This window comes from Salmo trutta, chromosome 5 (genome assembly GCF_901001165.1).
Source record: "Salmo trutta chromosome 5, fSalTru1.1, whole genome shotgun sequence".
Taxonomy (NCBI): domain Eukaryota; kingdom Metazoa; phylum Chordata; class Actinopteri; order Salmoniformes; family Salmonidae; genus Salmo; species Salmo trutta.
Genome location: NC_042961.1, coordinates 17,059,167 through 17,081,393, shown reverse-complemented (window position 1 = coordinate 17,081,393; position 22,227 = coordinate 17,059,167). Strand labels below are relative to the sequence as shown.

The 22,227-nt window shown below is 42.1% G+C and overlaps 1 protein-coding gene across 5 annotated transcripts in view; it reads left to right on the top strand.

The window, feature by feature from the left end:
• Positions 1-22,227, top strand: part of LOC115193762 (protocadherin-15-like) — a 286,361-nt gene that overhangs the window by 140,102 nt on the left and 124,032 nt on the right. For all 5 annotated transcript variants that reach the window (XM_029752726.1, XM_029752727.1, XM_029752728.1 and 2 more), the window contains 6 exons: positions 4,882-5,088; positions 6,935-7,069; positions 10,632-10,781; positions 17,868-18,061; positions 19,420-19,552; positions 19,801-19,880. In XM_029752726.1, coding sequence (XP_029608586.1) covers positions 4,882-5,088; positions 6,935-7,069; positions 10,632-10,781; positions 17,868-18,061; positions 19,420-19,552; positions 19,801-19,880 — 899 coding nt within the window. The remainder of the gene's footprint in view (positions 1-4,881; positions 5,089-6,934; positions 7,070-10,631; positions 10,782-17,867; positions 18,062-19,419; positions 19,553-19,800; positions 19,881-22,227) is intronic.

Sequence of the window (22,227 nt, the reverse complement as noted above, 5' to 3'; positions counted from 1 at the left end):
GCTTGAAACATGTAAGTATTACAGACTCGGCAAGGGACAGGTTGAAAATGTTAGTGAAGAGAGTTGCCGGGTGGTCAGTGCATGCTCGGAGTACACGTCCTGGTAATCCATCTGGCTCTGTGGCCTTGTGAATGATTACCTGTTTAAAGTTCTTGCTCACATCAGCTATGGCAAGCGCCATCACACAGTCGTCCGAAACAGCTGGTGCTCTCATGCATGCTTCATTGTTGCTTGCCTCAAAGCGCACAAAGTCATTTAGCTCGTCTGGTAGGCTTGTGTCACTGGGCAGCTTGCGGCTGGGCATTCTTTTGCAGTCCGTAATAGTTTGCAAGCCCTGTCACATCCGATGAGCGTCGGAGCCAGTGTCGTAGGACTCAATCTTAGTCCTGTATTTACACTTTGCCTGTTTGATGGTTTGTCTGAGGGTATAGAGGGATTTCTTATAAGCGTCCAGGTTAGAGTCCCGCTCCTTGAAAGTGGCAACTCTACCCTTTAGCTCAGTGTGAATGTTGCCTGTAATCACTGGCTTCTGGTTGCGGTATGTACGTGGGGTCACTGTGAGGACCACGTCATCGATGCACTTATTTATGAAGCCGGTGACTGATGTGGTATACTCCTCAATGCCATCGGATGAGTCCTGGAACATATTCCAGTCTGTGCTAGCAAAACAGTCCTGTAGCTTAGCGTCTGCGTCATCTGACCACTTCCGTATTAAGCGAGTCACTGGTACTTCCTGCATTAGTTTTTGCTTATAAGTAGGAGTCAGGAGGATGGAATTATGGTCAGATTTGGTAAATGGAGGTCGAGGGAGAGCTTTGTACGCGTCTCTGTTTGTGGAGTAAATGTGGTCTAGTGTTTTTTTCCCTCTTATTGCACATGTGACATGCTGGTAGAAATACGGATTTAAGTTTCCCTGCATTAAAGTCCCCAGCCACTAGGAGAGCTGCCTCTGGATGAGCAAATCCATTCAGCTGATGTTCTGAAAGAGCTGCAAAATCTGGACCCCTACAAATCAGCTGGGCTTGACAATCTGGACCCTTTCTTTCTAAAATTATCTGCCGAAATTATTGCAACCCCTATTACTAGCCTGTTCAACCTCTCTTTCGTGTCGTCTGAGATTCCCATAGATTGGAAAGCAGCTGCTGTCATCCCCCTCTTCAAAGGAGGTGACACTCTTGACCCAAGTTGCTACAGACCTATATCCATCCTACCCTGCCTTTCTAAGGTCTTCGAAAGCCAAGTCAACAAACAGATTACCGACTATTTTGAATCCCACCGCACCCTCTCCGCTATGCAATCTGGTTTCAGAGCTGGTCATGGTTGCACCTCAGCCACGCTCAAGGTCCTAAACGACATCGTAACCGCCATCGATAAGAAACATTACTGTGCTGCCGTATTCATTGACCTGGCCAAAGCTTTTGACTCTGTTAATCACCACATCCTCATCGGCAGACTTAGTAGCCTTGGTTTCTCAAACGATTGCGTCGCCTGGTTCACCAACTACTTCTCTGACAGAGTTCAGTGTGTCAAATCGGAGGGCCTACTGTCTGGACCTCTGGCAGTCTCTATGGGGGTACCACAGGGTTCAATTCTTGGGCCAACTCTTTTCTCTGTATACATAAATGATGTCGCTCTTGCTGCTGGTGAATCTCTGATCCACCTCTACGCAGACGACACCATTCTGTATACTTCTGGCCCTTCTTTGGACACTGTGTTAACAACCCTCCAGACGAGCTTCAATGCCATTCAACTCGCCTTCCGTGGTCTCCAACTGCTCCTAAACACAAGTAAAACTAAATGCATGCTCTTCAACCGATCGCTGCCTGCACCTGCCCGCCCATCCAGCATAACTTCTCTGGACGGTTCTAACTTAGAATTTGTGGACAACTACAAATACCTAGGTGTCTGGTTAGACTGTAAACTCTCCTTCCAGACTCACATCAATCATCTCCAATCCAAAGTGAAATCTAGAATTGGCTTCCTATTTCGCAACAAAGCATCCTTCACTCATGCTGCCAAACATACCCTCGTAAAACTGACCATCCTACCAATCCTCGACTTCGGCGATGTCATTTACAAAATAGCCTCCAATACCCTACTCAACAAGCTGGATGCAGTCTATCACAGTGCCATCCGTTTTGTCACCAAAGCCCCATATACAACCCACCACTGCGACCTGTATGCTCTCGTTGGCTGGCCTTCACTTCATCATCGTCGCCAAACACATTGGCTCCAGGTCATCTACAAGACCCTGCTAGGTAAAGTCCCCCCTTATCTCCGCTCACTGGTCACCATAGCAGCACCCACCTGTAGCACGCGCTCCAGCAGGTATATCTCTCTGGTCACCCCTAAAGCCAACTCCTCCTTTGGTCGTCTCTCCTTCCAGTTCTCAGCTGCCAATGATTGGAACGAACTACAAAAATCTCTAAAACTGGAAACACTTATCTCCCTCACTAGCTTTAAGCACCAGCTGTCAGAGCAGCTCACAGATCTCTGCACCTGTACATAGCCCATCTTTAATTGAGCCCAAACTACTACCTTTTCCCCTACTGTATTTATTTATTTTGCTCCTTTGCACCATATTATTTATATTTTAACTTTTAACTTTCTTCAAACTACAAATCTACCATTCCAGTGTTTTTTCTTGCCATACTTTATTTACTTTGCCACCATGGCATTTTTTTGCCTTTACCTCCATTATCTCACATCATTTGCTCACATTGTATATAGTCTTATTTTTTTCTACTGCATCATTGATTGTATGTTGTTTTACTCCATGTGTAACTCTGTGTTTTTGTATGTTGTCGAACTGCTTTGCTTTATCTTGGCCAGGTCGCAATTGTAAATGAGAACTTGTTCTCAACTTGCCTACCTGGTTAAATAAAGGTGAAATAAATAAATAAATAAAATAAAATGTTCTTGTTTGCTTGCGGCTTTATACAGCACGTTGAGTGCTGTCTTAGTGCCAGCATCGGTTTGTGGTGGTAAATAGACAGCTATAAAAAATATAGATGAAAACTCTCTTGGTAAATAGTATGGTCTACAGCTTATCATGAGATACTCTACCTCAGGCAAGCAAAACCTTGAGACTTCCTTAATATTTGATTTTGCGCACCAGCTGCTGTTGTCCCCTTGTCTTACCGGAGGCAGCTGTTTTGTCTTGCTGATGCACGGAAAAACCAGCCAACTGTATATTATCCATGTCCTCGTTCAGCCACGACTCTGTGAAACATGTTACAGTTCTTAATGTCTCGTTGGTAGGATAGTTTTGAATGGAGCTCATCCAGTTTATTCTCCAATGATTGCACGTGGCCAATAGGACGGATGGTGGAGGCGGGTTACCCACTCCCCGACGAATTCTCACAAGGCATCCCAACCTGCGTCCCCTATATTGGTGTCTTCATGTGAATGACGGGGATTTGGACCTGGTCAGGTAAATCCTTTGCGTCCAACTCATTAAATAAAAAATCTGTGTTTAGTTCGAGGTAAGTAATCGCTGTTCTGATATCCAGAAGCTCTTTTCGGTCATAAGAGACGGTGGCAGAAACGTAATGTGCAAAATAAGTTACAAAGAACGCGAAAAAAACACATAAAATAGCACAATTGGTTAGGATCCTGTAAAACGGCAGCCATCTTCCCCGACGCCATCCTTGGAGAGCTCATTGGTCTTGGCCAAAGTGGAGAGTTTGGAATCTGATTGATTGATTGCTTCTGTGGACAGGTGTCTTTTATACTGGTAACAAGCTGAGATTAGGAGCACTCCCTTTAATTAAGAGTGTGCTCCTAATCTCAGCTCGTTACCTGTATAAAAGACACCTGGGAGCCAGAAATCTTTCTGATTGAGAGGGGGTCAAATACTTATTTCCCTCATTAAAATGCAAATCAATTTCTAACATTTTTGACATGCGTTTTTCTGGATTTTTTTTGTTGTTATTCTGTCTCTCACTGTTCAAATAAACCTACCATTAAAATTATAGACTGATCATTTATTTGTCAGTGGGCAAACGTACAAAATCAGCAGGGGATCAAATACTTTTTTCCCCCACTGTACATGAGCTACACATACTGAGACAGATGGGCATTGTTTTCCTCGCTCAGATGATTCCTCTGGTGAGATTTCAGCCACTTGCGAATTTAAGGACATTTATGAAAACACAGAGAGACGAAAGATAATTTCTACTTTTTTGGGGGAGTCAAATGTGTGGGGAAGCCTGGCTTCCCTTGACATCGATGAATACATGCCACTGGACACACCTGATTCTACCAATCAGCTGTTCATCAGGACCTTGATTAGCTTTAATCAGGTGTGTTGGAATAGGGCTGGAGCAAACACCTGCACACAGGAAGAGGGTTGGCCACCCCTGATGTAAACAATAAAGTCTGTGCTATCATTCAAAACAGAAACTGAACTGCTAGCTAACCATTTTAATTGGCGTCCATTCATCCCAGATTAAAACATTTGTTTTAAGTTTCTTACCAATTACTGGAATCGAATTCAAAGTGGATGTTTGATTAATTTGCCAATGATTTATGTAATTGAAATGACAGTCTTTCGAAAACAATGCCCTCTGCATTTCTATTCCCTTGGTAATGACACTGACGCTCAGAAGTTTGCATTTCAATTGTGACACTTGCACACAATTGTGAAGTTTGCATTTCAATTGAGTCCTTGTAAATGGTGTCATATCTGGCATTCAAATGTGTTTAGCTTTGTTTACTGATCTGCAACAGGTATTACAAAAAGAGTCAGTCTATCATAATAATCTTTCCAATGAGCTATGACCACCTTATGATTGTATGTTCCATGTATGTTGTAAGTTGCATATCAGTACATGTTACAGTGAGGTCCATAATAAATCTACCCTTTTCTCCTTCTTTTAGGCTGAGCAGGACAACGGCCACCCACTCCCAGCATACGCTGAACTGATCATTGATGTCCTGGATGAGAACAACCAGGCTCCGTACTTCCAGTTCCAGTCCTACCAGGGCTACGTCAGCGAGTCCTCCCCAGTAGGCACCACCATCTCTGCCAGCTCCAACCTCACTGCCCCCTTGGGCATAATCGCCCTGGACAAAGACATTGAAGAGGTATTGGGGATGTGTGCATGCACACACACAAGCACACACTCTCACAAGCACCAGCATGTCGCTTATGAATCTGCAAATACTTAATACTATGAATGCACGCACAAGTACATACACAGACAGTGCACACAAATACACACACAAATTAGCTGTTATGGCTACACACAAGCAACTAAGTGTATATGTTAACCTTTTGTATATGTTAACCTTTTCATACAAAATATGAAGCCTATAGTGGGCTTTTCAGACTAAATCATTCCATGAGTACATAAGCCAATTAAATATTGACATTTTATAGCATGTTTATGTTAGTAAAATACTTCCAGAAGCCCATGCTAAGATGGGGAAACACTCTCCATCATACTGTATTATCATTGATGCTGTTTTGTCTCTTTGTTGTAGCTGCTGCCTGGTCAAACCCCTGTAGGTAAACGTGTGGTTTGTGATGCTGTTATGACTAAAAGTGTGCCTTTTGGGTTTTACTCTACTGCATGGTCTGTGTTCAAACCTCTGGGCCAAGCTCTCTTTCAGTTTTTTCAGATGTGTCACTCAGTTTTCCCTTCCAATTATCCATTTCTTCATACACAAATGTCTAATGTTTTTGTGTTTTGCTGTGTGTGTATTGTTCTAGTCAAGTAAAACATGTTTATGTTATTAGTGGGTAAATACACAGATTGCACCAATACATTTGGTGTGTGTGTGTGTGTGTGTGTGTGTGTGTGTGTGTGTGTGTGTGTGTGTGTGTGTGTGTGTGTGTGTGTGTGTGTGTGTGTGTGTGTGTGATGATTCTGAAAAGCACAGCATTTCAAACAGGCGCTGACAGGAGTGGGTTTTCTAAGCGCCTCAACTGCATTTAAATGGTTGAAAACACACATTGAGACAGGCTGCCAACACTCAGAACACTGATGCACAGCAGCATTCGCCCCCACTCTGTTTGTGCTTTTGTCACCAGGATATTTCTCTTTATGTTAATGATGTTGAAAATATTGTTTTATTCATTTCCTCAGATGACACCTAACACAATAAACTCCTCAACAGAGATTTCTCCAACTCACTTTCCCTCTCTATCATTTCTTACTGTCTCTTTCTCTGTGTGTCTGTCTAACTTTCTATCTCTCACTCTCTCCCTCTCAGCAGGGTGAGATTAAGACATCAAAGTGCAGCTCTAAAACAGATCAATGGGCAAAGCAGTGTGAATGTTTAGCAGACAGGCAGGCCTTATTGACAGACTTGAATCTCCCCAACAACCCAAACTTGCTTAAATCTCCCTTGTACCAACATAACCCAGAGAAGAAAAATTTTGGGGGGAAAGTTGTAAAACAGTATTGAAATCTTTTTATATATGGTCCTCACTTTAAGACCAAATTACTCCTTACTCCATTTTATATTCATATTTACAGTTTGCATACGAGTTTGTTATTAAGACACATGAACGTTCACATGTTCAAGAATGCATTTTTTTTAATGAAAAAAATATTTTCTACTTTCAAACGTCTCGACTGTATTGTACAGTAGGCCGGCGAACGCCTAGGTTTCTGTAAATTGCTCATATGCTGTAGCTTGTTGCCAGAGCCGCAATGAAAGACCTATTCTACAATTGTAGTGTGCTTTATATTGTGCTTTATATAAAATCACAGGATTTCTTAGAATTCCTTCAAGGCCTTCCCCTGTTCTCAGTACTATGTTCTCAGTACTATGTTGCCTTTGTCAGCAGTCTTTTACCACTCAGACATGTTTTGACTTGTTCTGTCTCTCACGATCGTTTTTTTCCCCCTCAGCGACACAGCTGCAGATTTGAGTACGGTCTCCATGGTAACCCTCTTCTCTCCAATGTCTTTACTTTTTGAAGAGCAAAGACCCTCTGGTGACGGTGACTCTGGATGACTTCAGCACCGTCTTTGCCGTAACCCCGACCGGGATCACCCGCTACCTCCGACTGCTCAAACCTGTGGACAGAGAGAAGCAGATGACCTACACCTTCACGGTACGCCTCGTTCCAACCGCATCCACATATATTACCAAGTAACACCCACCACTCTAATAAAGTATACGGGAGGAAGCGGCACCCACTTCTACAGGATATAACAGCTTGGTTTAGGCTGTATGGTATGACTTGACGTAACTAAACTGCCTACGGGATCCATTTATTTTCAACTCAGTCAATGCAATTGAACTTAACTTACGTTGTAGCAGTTTGATTTATCTACATCTATGCCTCTGTTGAAGAGATGAAGTAACTTGGCCAGGCACATTACTACTTTACACCTTTATTATCATGTATCATGTATCATGTATCATGTATTTATTCTGGATCACCTGTTTACTGACTTAGAGTAGCTTTCCAAGACCCAACCAATACCAGATGAAACCCTCTTCTTCTGGACAGGAACACACTGACACTGTTGGCTCCTGCTGTATTTTGACACGCGGTGCTCTCCAGCATCTTCACAATGAAGGGATTCTGCCTTACATTATTCAGAGACTCAATTGTGTTCTCTGTATTGACAGCATGCAATTACATATATAGTGCTACTGTGTGGACTCTCCCTGTGGGATGGTTACATATTAGAAAGCATCATTATTTAAATATTGAGGGAGTGTTTCCTGGAGAATTTTATTTTGATTAAACAAAAGAGAAAGTGGGAGGGTTTGGGCGATAGAGGTGGTAGGATACTAGTCTGTTTTCAATATCTGCATTTGTGGTCATGATGTGCCAGCTGACTTCAGAAGAAGCTGTGAAGATCAAATATATGAGGCTTCAGCTTCTTTGTCTCTGCTGCCTCACTCCCTCACTGGACCAGTCAGGAAGATATTGATAAAGGAGAACAGATGCCATGTTTGAACTCTTTACACCCCTTTGGAGAAGGAGTTAGCTCTTTTGGATCTCACAATCAGAGGTCTCCGTGTGTGTGTGTGTGTGTGTGTGTGTGTGTGTGTGTGTGTGTGTGTGTGTGTGTGTGTGTGTGTGTGTGTGTGTGTGTGTGTGTGTGTGTCAAGGACCTCAGCCACCCGAGCCATGGCCTGTTCACCCCTCAACCATGTAGAAGTGCATCAAAGCTGGGACCGAGAGACTAAAAAACTGGCCATCAGACTGGTAAATAGTCACCAGCCAGCCCCTGCCCAGTAACCTCTGCCTTGAACTTTAGTCACGTTTACTAGCTGGCTACCACCAGGTACTCAACCCTGCACCTTAGAGACTGCTGCACTATGTACATACTGTAGTCACTGGTCACTTTAAAAATGTCTCAATACTGTTTTACACAATTCATATCTATACAGTGCATTCTGAAAATGGTCATAACCATGTCATAGTATGTTTATAACAGTTGACAACATTTCATAACCTGTTATAATATGGTCAAAGCACTGTTATGACGCATATATTTAGACCTGTTGTGACATATATTGCGTTATTGAATAGCTGGTTATGAAACATACAGAAGAGTGTCAAAATCCACAAAAGCTACCGCACAAGGCAAAACATTACATTGCACCATAGCGTACGTGTCAATAGTATGTTTATGTTATAACCATTTTTGGGAAATGTACTATATTATATTATCATTGTAATCGCGCACACATTGATGTCAAACATGCACCTACCCCAATGCTCTGTTGCTGATGACTGGGATGAATGCAGGAGCAGATTTCAGGAGCTGGACAACACACCCTCTTTTTGACTGATGACTGATATAAGAGCATGTTTGTGAAAGGCCGATCTGGCTTATATGATTATGATGGTCATTATGCTTCTTGACATTGTTATAAAGTGCATTTTCTACACGCTATATGACGGGAAAAAATGTGACTGTAAAGAATTCATTACAACAACAACAACAAATGATTTAAAAAACAAAGTTTAAAATGAAAGGAAACTTCCTGGCAGGGGAAAAAATAATTTATATATGTTTGGGTTTTAACACTTGGATGTAAGTGTTACAACCAGCCATAAAATAACGCAATATTTGTCACAACTATATGACATAACAGGTCATGACAGTGTTATGACTATATTATGGCAGGTTATAACAAGTTATGTCAGCTGTTATGAAATATTATGAAATGGGTGTCAAGTAAATTGTTACCATGTATTGTAGATATAGATTTACAGTACCAGTCAAAAGTTTGGACACACCTACTCATTCAAGGGTAGTTCTTAATTTTTACTATGTTCTAAAGGGTGGCTACTTAGGGTGGCTACTTTGAAGACTCTCAAATTTAAAATATGGTTTAATTTGTTTAACACTTTTTTGGTTACTACATGATTCCATATGTGTTATTTTCATAGTTTTGATATCTTCACTATTATTCTACAACGTAGAAAATATAAAAAAATTAAGAAAAACCCTTGAATGAGTAGGTGTGTCCAAACTTTTGACTGGAACTGTATATTCGGGACTCTGAAAGTGCTCGTTCTAATATTTATATATTTCTTAATTCCTTTTTTTAATTGGGGGATTTGCATGTATTGTTTTGTTTTGTTTGGTATTACTGCACTGTTGGAGCTAGGAACATGAGCATTTAGCTACATCCGTGATAACATCTGCAAAATATGTGTACGCGACCAAAACAATTTGATTTGATTTTAGATTTGTACATGGACTTGTTGCTGTAATAACACACTGTACTAAGGATATGTGACTATTATCTTTGAAGAGTTTCATCAATAGTATGTTTACTATGTCTATGCTCAGGCTTTGATGGTTGCCATTTTGCCATTAGAATGATCCGGACTTATGAAAGAAACTACTTGCAATTTTAAATTCTTGAGCATCATGCAATTGTGTTATATTGTCTTGGGCAGGCAATGGTAAGAGAATAAGTGGTCCATTTAAATTGAAATCACACCTTTAATGTTCTGTATTCTGGCTTCAAGGGTTCTGTTTTGTTTGGTTGTCCTTTCTTTTGGGTTGCGCTCACTTACTGTGTGTGTATGTGTACGTCACAGGAGGTTGGTGGCAACATAACTGGGGAGGACGGGCTTGTGGTACTGGCTGGGGCAGAATAAGTGGAATGGTATCAAATACATCAAACGCATGGTTTCAATGTGTTTAATGCCATTCCATTTGCTCCGTTCCGGCCATTATTATGAGCCGTTCTCCCCTCAGCAACCTCCTGGGGTTTGTGTGTGTGTGTGTGTGTGTGTGTGTGTGTGTGTGTGTGTGTGTGTGTGTGTGTGTGTGTGTGTGTGTGTGTGTGTGTGTGTGTGTGTGTGTGTGTTTGTTTGTGTGAGGGTGTGCCTTTCTACAGTAAGTCTCAAAAGTTTGATTTAGTTTTGCACCCCTCCTGAAGAAAACCTCAACATCTGTGTTGTGAATTAAGCCAGGGGGACCGGCAATACGACATTAAAGTTGTTCCCTTTACCCTTTTATGTACCCTTTATTTGTTCCTATTTACTCTGTTTTATCTCAGTTTTCTATTGTTTTTTAGTCAGGCACTTAAGTTGAAAAACGTAACACAAAAGGAAACTGGAAGAGAATTTGCAAGAAACAGGCTTTGTCCTAAAGGCAGGATTTTTACTGCTCTCACTGTTGTTCTGTGTATAGATGATGGCATCAGATGGGGTACAGGAGAGCACGCGGGTGACTGTCAACATCCTGGTGATTGACGCCAATGACAACACTCCCACCTTCGGTGAAGTCTCCTACAGCGTTAAGGTGTTCACTGACATGCAGCAAGGAGAAACAGTACTACAGGTAATCAATACATATCTGTCTCTATCTTCCTGGCCCTTTTTCTCTCTGGCTCTCATTCTTCTCTGTTTCTCTTTATGTCTCTCTCTCTCGCGCTCTCTCTTTCTCTTTCTGTCTCTCCTTTCCCTCGCTCTCTCTCTATTTCTCCCGCCTCTTTCTCTCTCACGTCCAGTTTCCGCAAACAATCCAGTGCCTTAGATCAACATTCCCAGCCCCAGAACAATCCACTCTTTCTTTGATCAGAGCTGATGACTCAAGAACAATCTGCTTTCTTAATACAGTGGTCCAGACTCAAATATCATCAGCTCAATATTGACATAACTTGACGTAATACACTACCATGAGTCAACAGTCAGGACTCCAAATCAATCTCCTCTCCTATAACAACAATTGTCACTGAAATAGCTCCAGGGTCCTCCCGAGGGGCGCAGCGGTCTAAGGCGCTGCATCGCACTGCTAGAGGCGTCACTACAGACCCCGGGTCGATCCCGGGCTGTGTCGCAGCCTGCCGTGACCGGGAGACCCATGAGGTGGCACGCAATTGGCCCAATGTCGTCTGGGTTAGGTTAGGGGAGGGTTTGGCCCATTACGCTCTAGCGACTCCTTGTGGTGGGCTGGGCGCATGCACGCTGACTTCGGTCGCCAGCTGTATGTTGTTTCCTTTGACACATTGGTGCGGCTGGCTTCTGGGTTAAGCGAGCACTGTGGCTAGGCAGGGTTGTGTTTCGGAGGACGGATGGCTTTCAACCTTTGCCTCTCCCAAGTCCGTACAGGCGTTGCAACTGGATAACACAAAAAAGGGGTTTAATTAATAAAAATATTTGCTCCAGGGAGATCTGGTTTATGGTTTGTTGTCATCTCTACAATATGTCTGAATGGATTGCAGAGTTTATTTAGTTTGACTCGGATTCTAATTTGATTGGTTTAAAGGTTTGGCGTTGGGTTTGGTGTGTGTATGAGTGTATGCGTGCGCATTTGTGTTTAGGGTCAAATTGTTTCCAGCAGGAAGTCCCCACATTGACATATCTGGTTTTGTGGGGTTCGTTCAGCAGCAGTGTGCGTTTGTCTCTCATTTAGTAAGCAGAGCATGATCTCCCATCTCAGTCGCTCAGCACACAGTCACAAAAAAAATGTCAGACACAGAAAAGGTCAAGTTTAATCTGTGTTTAAAATCAGCCGCCCAGCCCAGCTGAAATGAGGCCAGGGGTCACGTGGCGGATGGTGCGACCATTTAACCTGTTTTTATAAGCAATTTATATGAGAATCTCCTGGCCTCTAAGGAGGTAGGTTTATTTGATGCTGCTGCTGCTATTTCATCTCTTAGACATCATAGCTCTATATGGAAAAAGGGTTCAGTAGGCTAGCCTAGCACGGATTAACACAGCAAGGCCATGCAGATATGCTGACGTTAATTAAAGCCTGGCTATGGGTGCCACGAGTTCTAAACAGTGGGGTGTCCAAATGAATTGGCCAGAATGGAAGGGTGGCTGTTTCATTTTGGAGATAGCACAGCATGGTTCTAAGATCTATTTAAAACAAAAAACTACATTTTAAGTAAGAAGTAGGCATTAGTCTGAAGCCAAAAAATAAACAAATTTCACATGAGCACCACAATGCCTACTGTACTCTACCCATGCTCTACTAAGGTTTTCCATCACTCAGCTTTGACCTACTACAGTAGCTATGTTGGTCTATTGTATTTCAAACAATGTGTAGGCAGGTTTCTTATGGTATTTAAACATTCTCAAACAGCCTAATTCACACTCTTAGAGGAGGTGCTCCCACAACAATGTGATTTGTACCGAAATACATATTTAAGTATTGGATTTTTCACACAGCACGCTAATCCCACCTTTTCAAGCTTTTTTTATTATATGAAAACAAGCTTTGCTTTTATACTTCATCCGGCAATGCGGTCCAGAGTCTCCATACGGAGGGTGTGATGAAATGGTGGAGACTCCGGAGGCTTGCGTAGGCCAAATCAAGCTCTGTACCGCATCGCCATGCGCCTCCCACATTTTGCAGAGGGCTCTGTATAGCTCCGTATAACTCTGCATTGACATGATTGGTTGATGGTAGGTGGGGGGAGGTACGTCCTGTATAAACCAAAACGTTCTTCCTTGACAACTTCCTTCACAACAGCTCTGCTCTGCGAAGCGCAAGAAGTATGAATGCCGCATCACAGTAAATGCTGTACGGCCAATACAGACACCAGATTGACAATAAATCGGCGTTTACGCTTATGCTACGTACCCTGTCTTAAACGCATTATCTTGACACTATTTAAATGGAATGTCTGTTGATGACAGGAAGCTTTTGTTGTTGTTCATTCACTCAGTACTGATTGAAAGTTTATTTCTATTGCTTTTTATTGTAAAAAAATGTAACAGTTGATGTATTGCAAACAGTCACATAGCTAACCAAATTAGGAAGCATTACGTTTTCTTTTGATTGTGCAAAGGTCGCGCAACAAACAATGATGTTGGTGTTGTTTAACCTGGGTGCACCCGGCTTGTTACACAAAATGCCGGATTCAAAAGAGAGGAAAGGGAGGGGCATGTAAGAAAGAGCAGGAGAAAAAGGCAAAGGACTTCACTAATGCACATACAGCTGAGAATTTTGCTCATGGAAATGTGAATAGTTTGCACATGAACGGCCACTCATTCAAAAGAATTGCAATGTACATATTTACGTGTGTATGTCTTTGTTGTCTCTCTGTTGAAATCGCCTGTCTGTCTGGGGAGTAATTCGACAGAAAGTCTGGTTTGTCCACCAGAGATCAAAGCCATTCATAGTTGTAGCTTGTTCAGCGGGCTGTGTTATAATGAATACGCCAGACGTACCAATGGTCGTTTGATAGGGAAATGTTCTTTAGAATGGATCTTTCAGAATATCGTACTAAAGTATTTAAACAGCTGCAGACTGAATGTTCCTGTGTACATCTTCTTTCCGCGAGAAAGTTTCAGAGTTTCTAACCATTTTGTACCTTTCAGCTCACGCTGTCCGTGTACTGGTCTTGTAGAGTCTAACCATTCGTGATGTCCGGTTCACACCGTCCACCTGAATGTTCTGATGTACACTTTGTCACGCACTCTGGAAAAAGGGGGAGAGGGAGTGGGGGGGGTCTGGCACATATGAAGTCATGACACCAATCTACTGCCAATGTTTGTCTATGAAGATTTCATGGCTGTGTGCTCGATTTTATACACCTGTCAGCAACGGGTGTGGCTGAAATAACTCAATCCACTCATTTTAAGGGGTATCCACATACTTTTGTATATATAGTGTATATTGTCAACATTGAGTTGTGCCGGTGCATGATCCATCCATACAGCTAACGTTAACGTTACAGCTTTGTTGGCTTGTAGTTAGCTCACGTTACTGGCTAACTTTATTTGGCTAGCTAACTGGCAATAGCAGCCAAGGGCATCTTATTTGTTCTTATTTCAGGCAAGTGTCAAGTCTCAATGCCAACAGTTTACACAGATGACTTCAGCCATGTGAAAACCCTTACATAGCAAAATATAGCTAACTTCCTGTTCTTGTAGCTTGCCTCTCATCTGACTGGAGTTGGCTAGCTACTATCGCTGTTGCTGCACAACCCAAGTGATTTGGTTAGGTTTTAGAACTCTGAGATTCAGCTGAAAAAAATCTAGGATTGTCAGACTACAAAAAGTTAGCACATCGTTGGTTCTTAATGGACAGAAATGAGCATGGAGAGGGATAAATTATACATTTAATAAAAAGTGTTGCACCTACAAACTTAATCAGTCTGAAAGGTGGCAAGTCTAATGGTTACTTTATGGACCCTGTCGCCTCGTTATAACCCAATGTCTAGAATTTGAGAAAGGTTTGGGCAAAAAGTGGTCTGACAACCCTAATGCTAACGACCCTGTCAAAAATCCCTTATAGTGGTTCTCGGTAACGGCTGAACACATCATGACAAGAGGCGGGAAGTGTGTTGTGTACCTCCAAGTTGATTTGAGAATTTTCATCTACATTGGTGTCATATTGGCTTAGATGTGATGGTAGGGAGATTTTATTTAACATTGAGCTTCAAGTTACCAATGCATATACTATTGTAGGGGCTATCATCCCCACAATAATAACTTTGGTGTGTACAGATTTACCATATCTGATATCTGCTACATCTAAAGACATACTTTTATGTAAAATATTTATCTGCTTCTAATGACGAGATGGGTTCAAATCGGGTTTTTTTCTCCAAATACTTTGAGCATTTGATTGAGCCTGCCTGCACTAGCAGCTGGGTAGGGTTTTCACTTTTGGGACTATTCCATCTCTTCTGTAGCACCAGACAAACTGGTGCTACAGTTTGAAGTGCAAATGAATTACTTGAAAGGAAACAATACTATTTGAACCCAGGTCCGATAATGACATCAGATGTAGAATCAGACAGACGTAATAAAGGGGCAGTGCAATAACAAAACTAAAATTGTGAAAATTATGATAATGCCCTTTTTGTGTAAGAGTTGCTTGAAAAAAAATGCTGGAATTTCAACCTGTTCGGTGGGATTGAGTTTTTGGCCCAGATCATGACAGCACAATCTGATCTGTTTATTCTGACCAGTGACCAGTCATCTTTTATTTGCATATATATCCTCCTACTTTGAAGGGGTAAGTGGGTAGGCTGATTCTTTTTTTTGTCTGCCCAATTCAATCGCGAAGTAGTCAAGACTATCGGTAAAGGGTTTGGCTTCTTAGACCACTTGGAAATAAATCATAATCACCAAAGCTTTATTAAAATATAAAGTTTGAGAGGAATAAAACAGTGAGCTGACATTCCCTTTTTATCTATGCATTGTTGGCAGGCCCACATTATTTGAGCAATGCAGGTCCTGTTTTGGATGTAAGTAAAACCCCCTCCATGATGTAGGCTACGTGTCCATTCCCATCATGAAACGAGAGATGAGAACCTCTGTGAATTCTGGTGAACCTCGTATTTAGAAGTTATCTGTAACCTGTAAAAGTTGCTTGTTTTCTGTTTATTCTTATTACAACAAAAATGTATGAGAAAGATTCACCTTCCTGGTTTTATTGTGACAACGTCCGTGCCGCGTTTGCAATGCAACTTCTGGAGATGTGTGAATGAGATCTGATCTGTAAAATGGTTCTGATTATATTCATAAAACATAGGCCTATTTGGGAGCAGTACAACAGTGAGTGGACATTCTCCCTTTCTCTTTATATTGGATCTTTGTCCAGCTACTGTGAAAAGTTTGGATGTGCATAAAACCACCCCCATAGTCTACATTGTTTTAATATTATATGCCAACGAGGAGAAATTATGGTGCCTGTAAGTGTGACATAGCCTATTTGTTGTTTCTTTTTGTTTAGAATTTGATTAGAATTATTTGTTCTCTTTTTAGGCCTTATCAATAATGAATTTAATCTTGCTTATTGACAATGTTTGGCATGTCCATGCTCAGCCATATTGCAATTTACAGTAGGTCTAGCCCTTATATCAGTGTGAATGCTATTGAAGCCATGCAATTACTGGAACCATGTGGACTGCAAATGGGTTCAAATTAACACATTTGGCAAAGATACTGTAGGTCTGCATTTTGTTATTTCGTTTCTGTAAGCCATTTAACAAACGTTAATGCACTAATATTGGAATTGGACTTGATTCCAAGGCAATACATAACATTCCGTAAATACACAACTTAAAGCAAACACATATTTCGCCTTGGAGCACGTTCTGATTGGCTAGTAAGGGGCCAAGCCTCAACACACCCACAACTTGTTTATTCATCAAAACCAAGACCTTTCGCACCAACGCCAGCAAGTGTGCCAATAATTGTAATTGTGAAAATATAAAAAACATTTCTGACACACCACTGAACCTATAGCGCTACCACCTGCTCTTGGATTTACCCTTGCGTTAGGTTTGTTAAAATGGAGCCCATAGATTCTCACTCAATTAGGATCAATATTTTAGAAGGGAGGAGAAGTTGTTTGCTGTAGCAGTTAGAAAAGGTCAATAGTTCTGTATACACACTAGTGGTGTGCGGGTGTAGCCCATCTGCAACTGCCCAACTATATCTCATAAAGTGAAAATCTGAGGCCTGCACCCAACCCAAACCAGCAAATATAGAAAATGCAATATAGGCTACAAACACTGCAGAAATATATATTTGTTTACTTTTCTGGCTCTTTATTTTTAATTTTCTCAGCTTGGTCTTATTGAATTAAACTTCAACAATGTCCTTTTTGCCTCTATGGATTGACATTAACTTTTTCTGCCCTTCCTAAAAGCATTATTTGGCGATTGGCTGTGTAGGCTATTTGGCGCACGTGTACAATTAAATCCTAAAGTTTAGGCGTATGCAGTAATACCAGATAGCCTAAAATAATTAAAGAAAAACCTCAATGTAGCCTATATAAATAACACAATGGTTATACATTTATGACATTTTTAAGGTATTGTTTCTCTTTATTCAACCCATCCGTCACCCACCCGCCCTTCAGCCACATAATATTTAATGACCCTAAACCTGTCTGTCCCGCGGATATATCCGCTAGGATGGCGGGTTATGAGTCAACCCACTCATCACTAATACACACAGCTTATAAGAGCACCCGTCTGGTAAATGTCACTCATTGTATGCCGGTCCTGTACACATAACATTATAAAAACAGGTGGGGCCCTCTCACGAATCACTATTGCCTGCCTAGAAACATTTTCAACTCAGTTTAGTAAATTGAATAGTTGGCGGCTTTGAATGTTGATTTTAGGGCCCTTCACACCCTGCTGAGATACACTGAATTCTTCCTCTCTCACACTGACTCACTCTCTCTCTCACTATCTCTCTCTCTCACACTGACTCTCTCTCTCTCTCTCTCTCTCTCTCTCTCTCTCTCTCTCACACTGACTCACTCTCTCTCTCTCTCACACTGACTCACTCTCTCTCTCTCTCTCTCTCTCTCTCTCTCTCACACTGACTCTCTCTCTCTCTCTCACTGACTCTCTCTCTCTCTCTCTCTCTCTCGCTCGCTCTCACACACACTGACTCTCTCTCTCTCTCTCTCTCTCTCTCTCTCTCTCTCTCTCTCTCTCTCTCTCAGCTGATGGCATTGGATGCTGATGAGGGGTTAAACGGTCTGGTGACCTATGAGATCCTTGCCGGAGCACAGGGTGTTTTCATCATCAATAACCGCACTGGACGAATCACCATCGCACCCGGGATAGCCCTCAGCGTGGGCCATTCTTACGCCCTCACAGTGAAGGCTGCGGACAATGCACCAGAGATCCAGAGAAGGTACATTCATTTCATTCATTCATTTTTATATCTATTTGTTCTTTCAACCTTTCTTTTGCTCAATCACACCTTTCATTTATTAATGTGTTTATTGATATCTATGGATTATTTTGATGTAAAATCTTGTTTCTTACTCAGTTCTTCATTTTTCGGACTTCTTCGGTTGACCAAGTATTCAGTTATTCATTAAGTCAGGATTTCATACATGTATTCATCCATGTTATTTAGTCGTTGTTCCATCTGATTGTTTATTCCTACTGTACAGTCACTTGTAGGTCTATTCAATTCATGCATATAGAATCAATGTATTCTTTATTGAATGTGTGTATTGAGTAATGTATCCGCTGTGATTGAAGTTGTGAATGGTAAGAGGCTGTATGAAGACATATTTGACTGGCTGTTGAGACAAACTGTTTAGAATCAAGTATCAGATGGCCTCATTCTTACAGACATCAGAAATACATCTTTGTCATGTATTTCTCTTTATTTTCAACTATCATTGATAATGGTGTGTTGCTTTTTATGTAATTGGTGCCTCATATTCCTGTTGGTAAGTAGCAAGTGACTAGCAAACACTTCTGAAAGTTTATATGGACTATCTTAGCTAAGGCTAAAAGCTCAAACGTTACGTCAGTTTTGGGGTTTTGAACAGAAAGAGGTGACGCCTGCAGTAGAATGGGTTTTGCTGAAGATAGTTTGCCATGACTGGGTCAGACTGTGCAAACACAAATCTATTGGCCTTGGCAAACAGCGGCTCTGTATGCATACTGTTCAGCAGCTTTTTCAAGTTAACACATTTAGGCTACCGGTTGGAAACTGAAGCACTTTCTTCACGATAGCTCCTTGTTTCTGTAAGAGCTTTCAATATGCTATATACAATATCATATTTATCTTACTGTATATGAGGGCACGGCTCCCTCCTCATTGGCTTGTTCACCTACCTTTATCAGCCTCTTTAAGCATGATGTCCTTGTTGGATGCCAGGAAACCCATGACAACCTTCAATTCCCTGATGAACCACCACTGTACTATTACACTTGCGCTCTAATATATTGGTACCTTTGCACGATTCACAATTTTTCAATAAGTTTAAATTGAAAAAAATGTCGGTGTTCACGTGTGTATATGTTTGATTGACAACTGCACTGGACCAAGAAAATATTGAGTAAAAAAATGGCCAGGACTAAATTATTCAGAATTCAAATGAATTTGGTTGTAGACAGGTGATTGTTGTTTACTGTGTAATGTTTCTCACCTGTGGTAATTTGGAGGTGCCTACAGGGTAGCAATAGTCATTGAACCTGAAAACCAGACCATTACCTTTACTTCCGACCTCTTGTTGCCCTCCACCCCTCCAGGAGCTCTATCACCACGGTGTACATCGAGGTGCTGCCCCCCAACAACCAGAGCCCCCCACGCTTCCCCCTCTTCATCTACAACCTGGAGGTCAGCGAGGCCATGAGGACAGGAGCCATCCTGCTCAACCTACAGGTGAGAGACACACAGCAGGGGTCAAAGGTCACATAACTAGATTGATGGAGGTCAGGAGAGGGCAATGTGATTACTCAGGTTGAGATCATGGAAGCGTTTGAGTTTAGCAAACAGCAATTACTAAACCAGCCTGTATGGATTATCAGATGTACTGTAATATATGATTTAACAGATTTTAAGCATTTGTGTTGGCGGTGGAAGTAAACACATCCTTGATTTCTATCTTCTGTTCTTGTTGTTTTTCATAGGCCACGGACAGAGAGAATGACCCAATCACATACCAGATTTTGAGTGGGGATATCCAGCAAGTCTTCAACCTCTCTAAAACGTAATATGGATGGATGGATGATTCAGAAAAGCATTTGTGCCTTGTCTTGTTTCAGTCCTTGAGAATGAGAAATATTAAAGTTGTTAGTATGAGTAATGACTGTGTGGAAATATACACTGCTCAAAAAAATAAAGGGAACACTAAAATAACACATCCTAGATCTGAATGAATGAAATAATCTTATGAAATACTTTTTTCTTTACATAGTTGAATGTGCTGACAACAAAATCATACAAAAATAATCAATGGAAATCCAATTTATCAACCCATGGAGGTCTGGATTTGGAGTCACACTCAAAATTAAAGTGGAAAACCACACTACAGGCTGATCCAACTTTGATGTAATGTCCTTAAAACAAGTCAAAATGAGGCTCAGTAGTGTGTGTGGCCTCCACGTGCCTGTATGACCTCCCTACAACGCCTGGGCATGCTCCTGATGAGTTGGCGGATGGTCTCCTGAGGGATCTCCTCCCAGACCTGGACTAAAGCATCCGCCAACTCCTGGACAGTCTGTTGTGCAACGTGGCGTTGGTGGATGGAGCGAGACATGATGTCCCAGATGTGCTCAATTGGATTCAGGTCTGGGGAACGGGCGGGCCAGTCCATAGCATCAATGCCTTCCTCTTGCAGGAACTGCTGACACACTCCAGCCACATGAGGTCTAGCATTGTCTTGCATTAGGAGGAACCCAGGGCCAACCGCACCAGCATATGGTCTCACAAGGGGTCTGAGGATCTCATCTCGGTACCTAATGGCAGTCAGGCTACCTCTGGCGAGCACATGGAGGGCTGTGCGGACCCCCAAAGAAATGCCACCCCACACCATGACTGACCCACTGCCAAACCGGTCATGCTGGAGGATGTTGCAGGCAGCAGAACGTTCTCCACGGCGTCTCCAGACTCTGTCACGTCTGTCACATGTGCTCAGTGTGAACCTGCTTTCATCTGTGAAGAGCACAGGGCGCCAGTGGCGAATTTGCCAATCTTGGTGTTCTCTGGCAAATGCCAAACGTCCTGCATGGTGTTGGGCTGTAAGCACAACCCCCACCTGTGGACGTCGGGCCCTCATACCACCCTCATGGAGTCTGTTTCTGACCGTTTGAGCAGACACATGCACATTTGTGGCCTGCTGGAGGTCATTTTGCAGGGCTCTGGCAGTGCTCCTCCTGCTCCTCCTTGCACAAAGGCGGAGGTAGCGGTCCTGCTGCTGGGTTGTTGCCCTCCTACGGCCTCCTCCACGTCTCCTGAGGTACTGGCCTGTCTCCTGGTAGCGCCTCCATGCTCTGGACACTACGCTGACAGACACAGCAAACCTTCTTGCCACAGCTCGCATTGATGTGCCATCCTGGATGAGCTGCACTACCTGAGCCACTTGTGTGGGTTGTAGACTCCGTCTCATGCTACCACTAGAGTGAAAGCACCGCCAGCATTCAAAAGTGACCAAAACATCAGCCAGGAAGCATAGGAACTGAGAAGTGGTCTGTGGTCCCCACCTGCAGAACCACTCCTTTATTGGGGGTGTCTTGCTAATTGCCTATAATTTCCACCTGTTGTCTATTCCATTTGCACAACAGCATGTGAAATTTATTGTCAATCAGTGTTGCTTCCTAAGTGGACAGTTTGATTTCACAGAAGTGTGATTGACTTGGAGTTACATTGTGTTGTTTAAGTGTTCCCTTTATTTTTTTGAGCAGTGTATTTTAAGAAACTATTCACAAAATGAGGCGCAATTATCCTAACGAGCCTCTTGTCTAGAATGTGCCCTGAGTCAATGGCCTGTACAATTAACCTAACTTGTTACATTTGGACAAGGGCAAAATTCAGAACATTCACATCTGTCCCCGAGGCTGACAGGATTATGTGGATACTTTTTCTGATTGGATTTGAAGCAACACATTACTGGGTTCACTAAAAGCTTGGTGGTACAAAAACTTAACATGAGACACTTTGAAAATAGCCAATGCCTATTATGACTTTTTAATAGGTGCTTTATGTGAAACAGATGCAGATCAGCTTTGAAACATTATAGTGAAACTATGGCTTGTTTAGGCTACAAAAATATGTAATATGTAAATAATGATGGCAGCAATAAATACAGTGCATTCGGGAAGTATTCAGACCCCTTGACTTTTTCCAAATTTTGTTATGTTACAGCCTTATTGTAACGATTGGCGTCGGGTGATGAAGAAGCGGACCAAAACGCAGCTGGGAGCGAACACATGTTTATTCTTACACTGAATAAAACACATACACAAAACCAAGAAAATGCCTGATCATTAACTGCTCAAACAAAAGAGACAACAACCCACAAACATCGTGTGGGGAAAGGAACTTAAATATGATTCCCA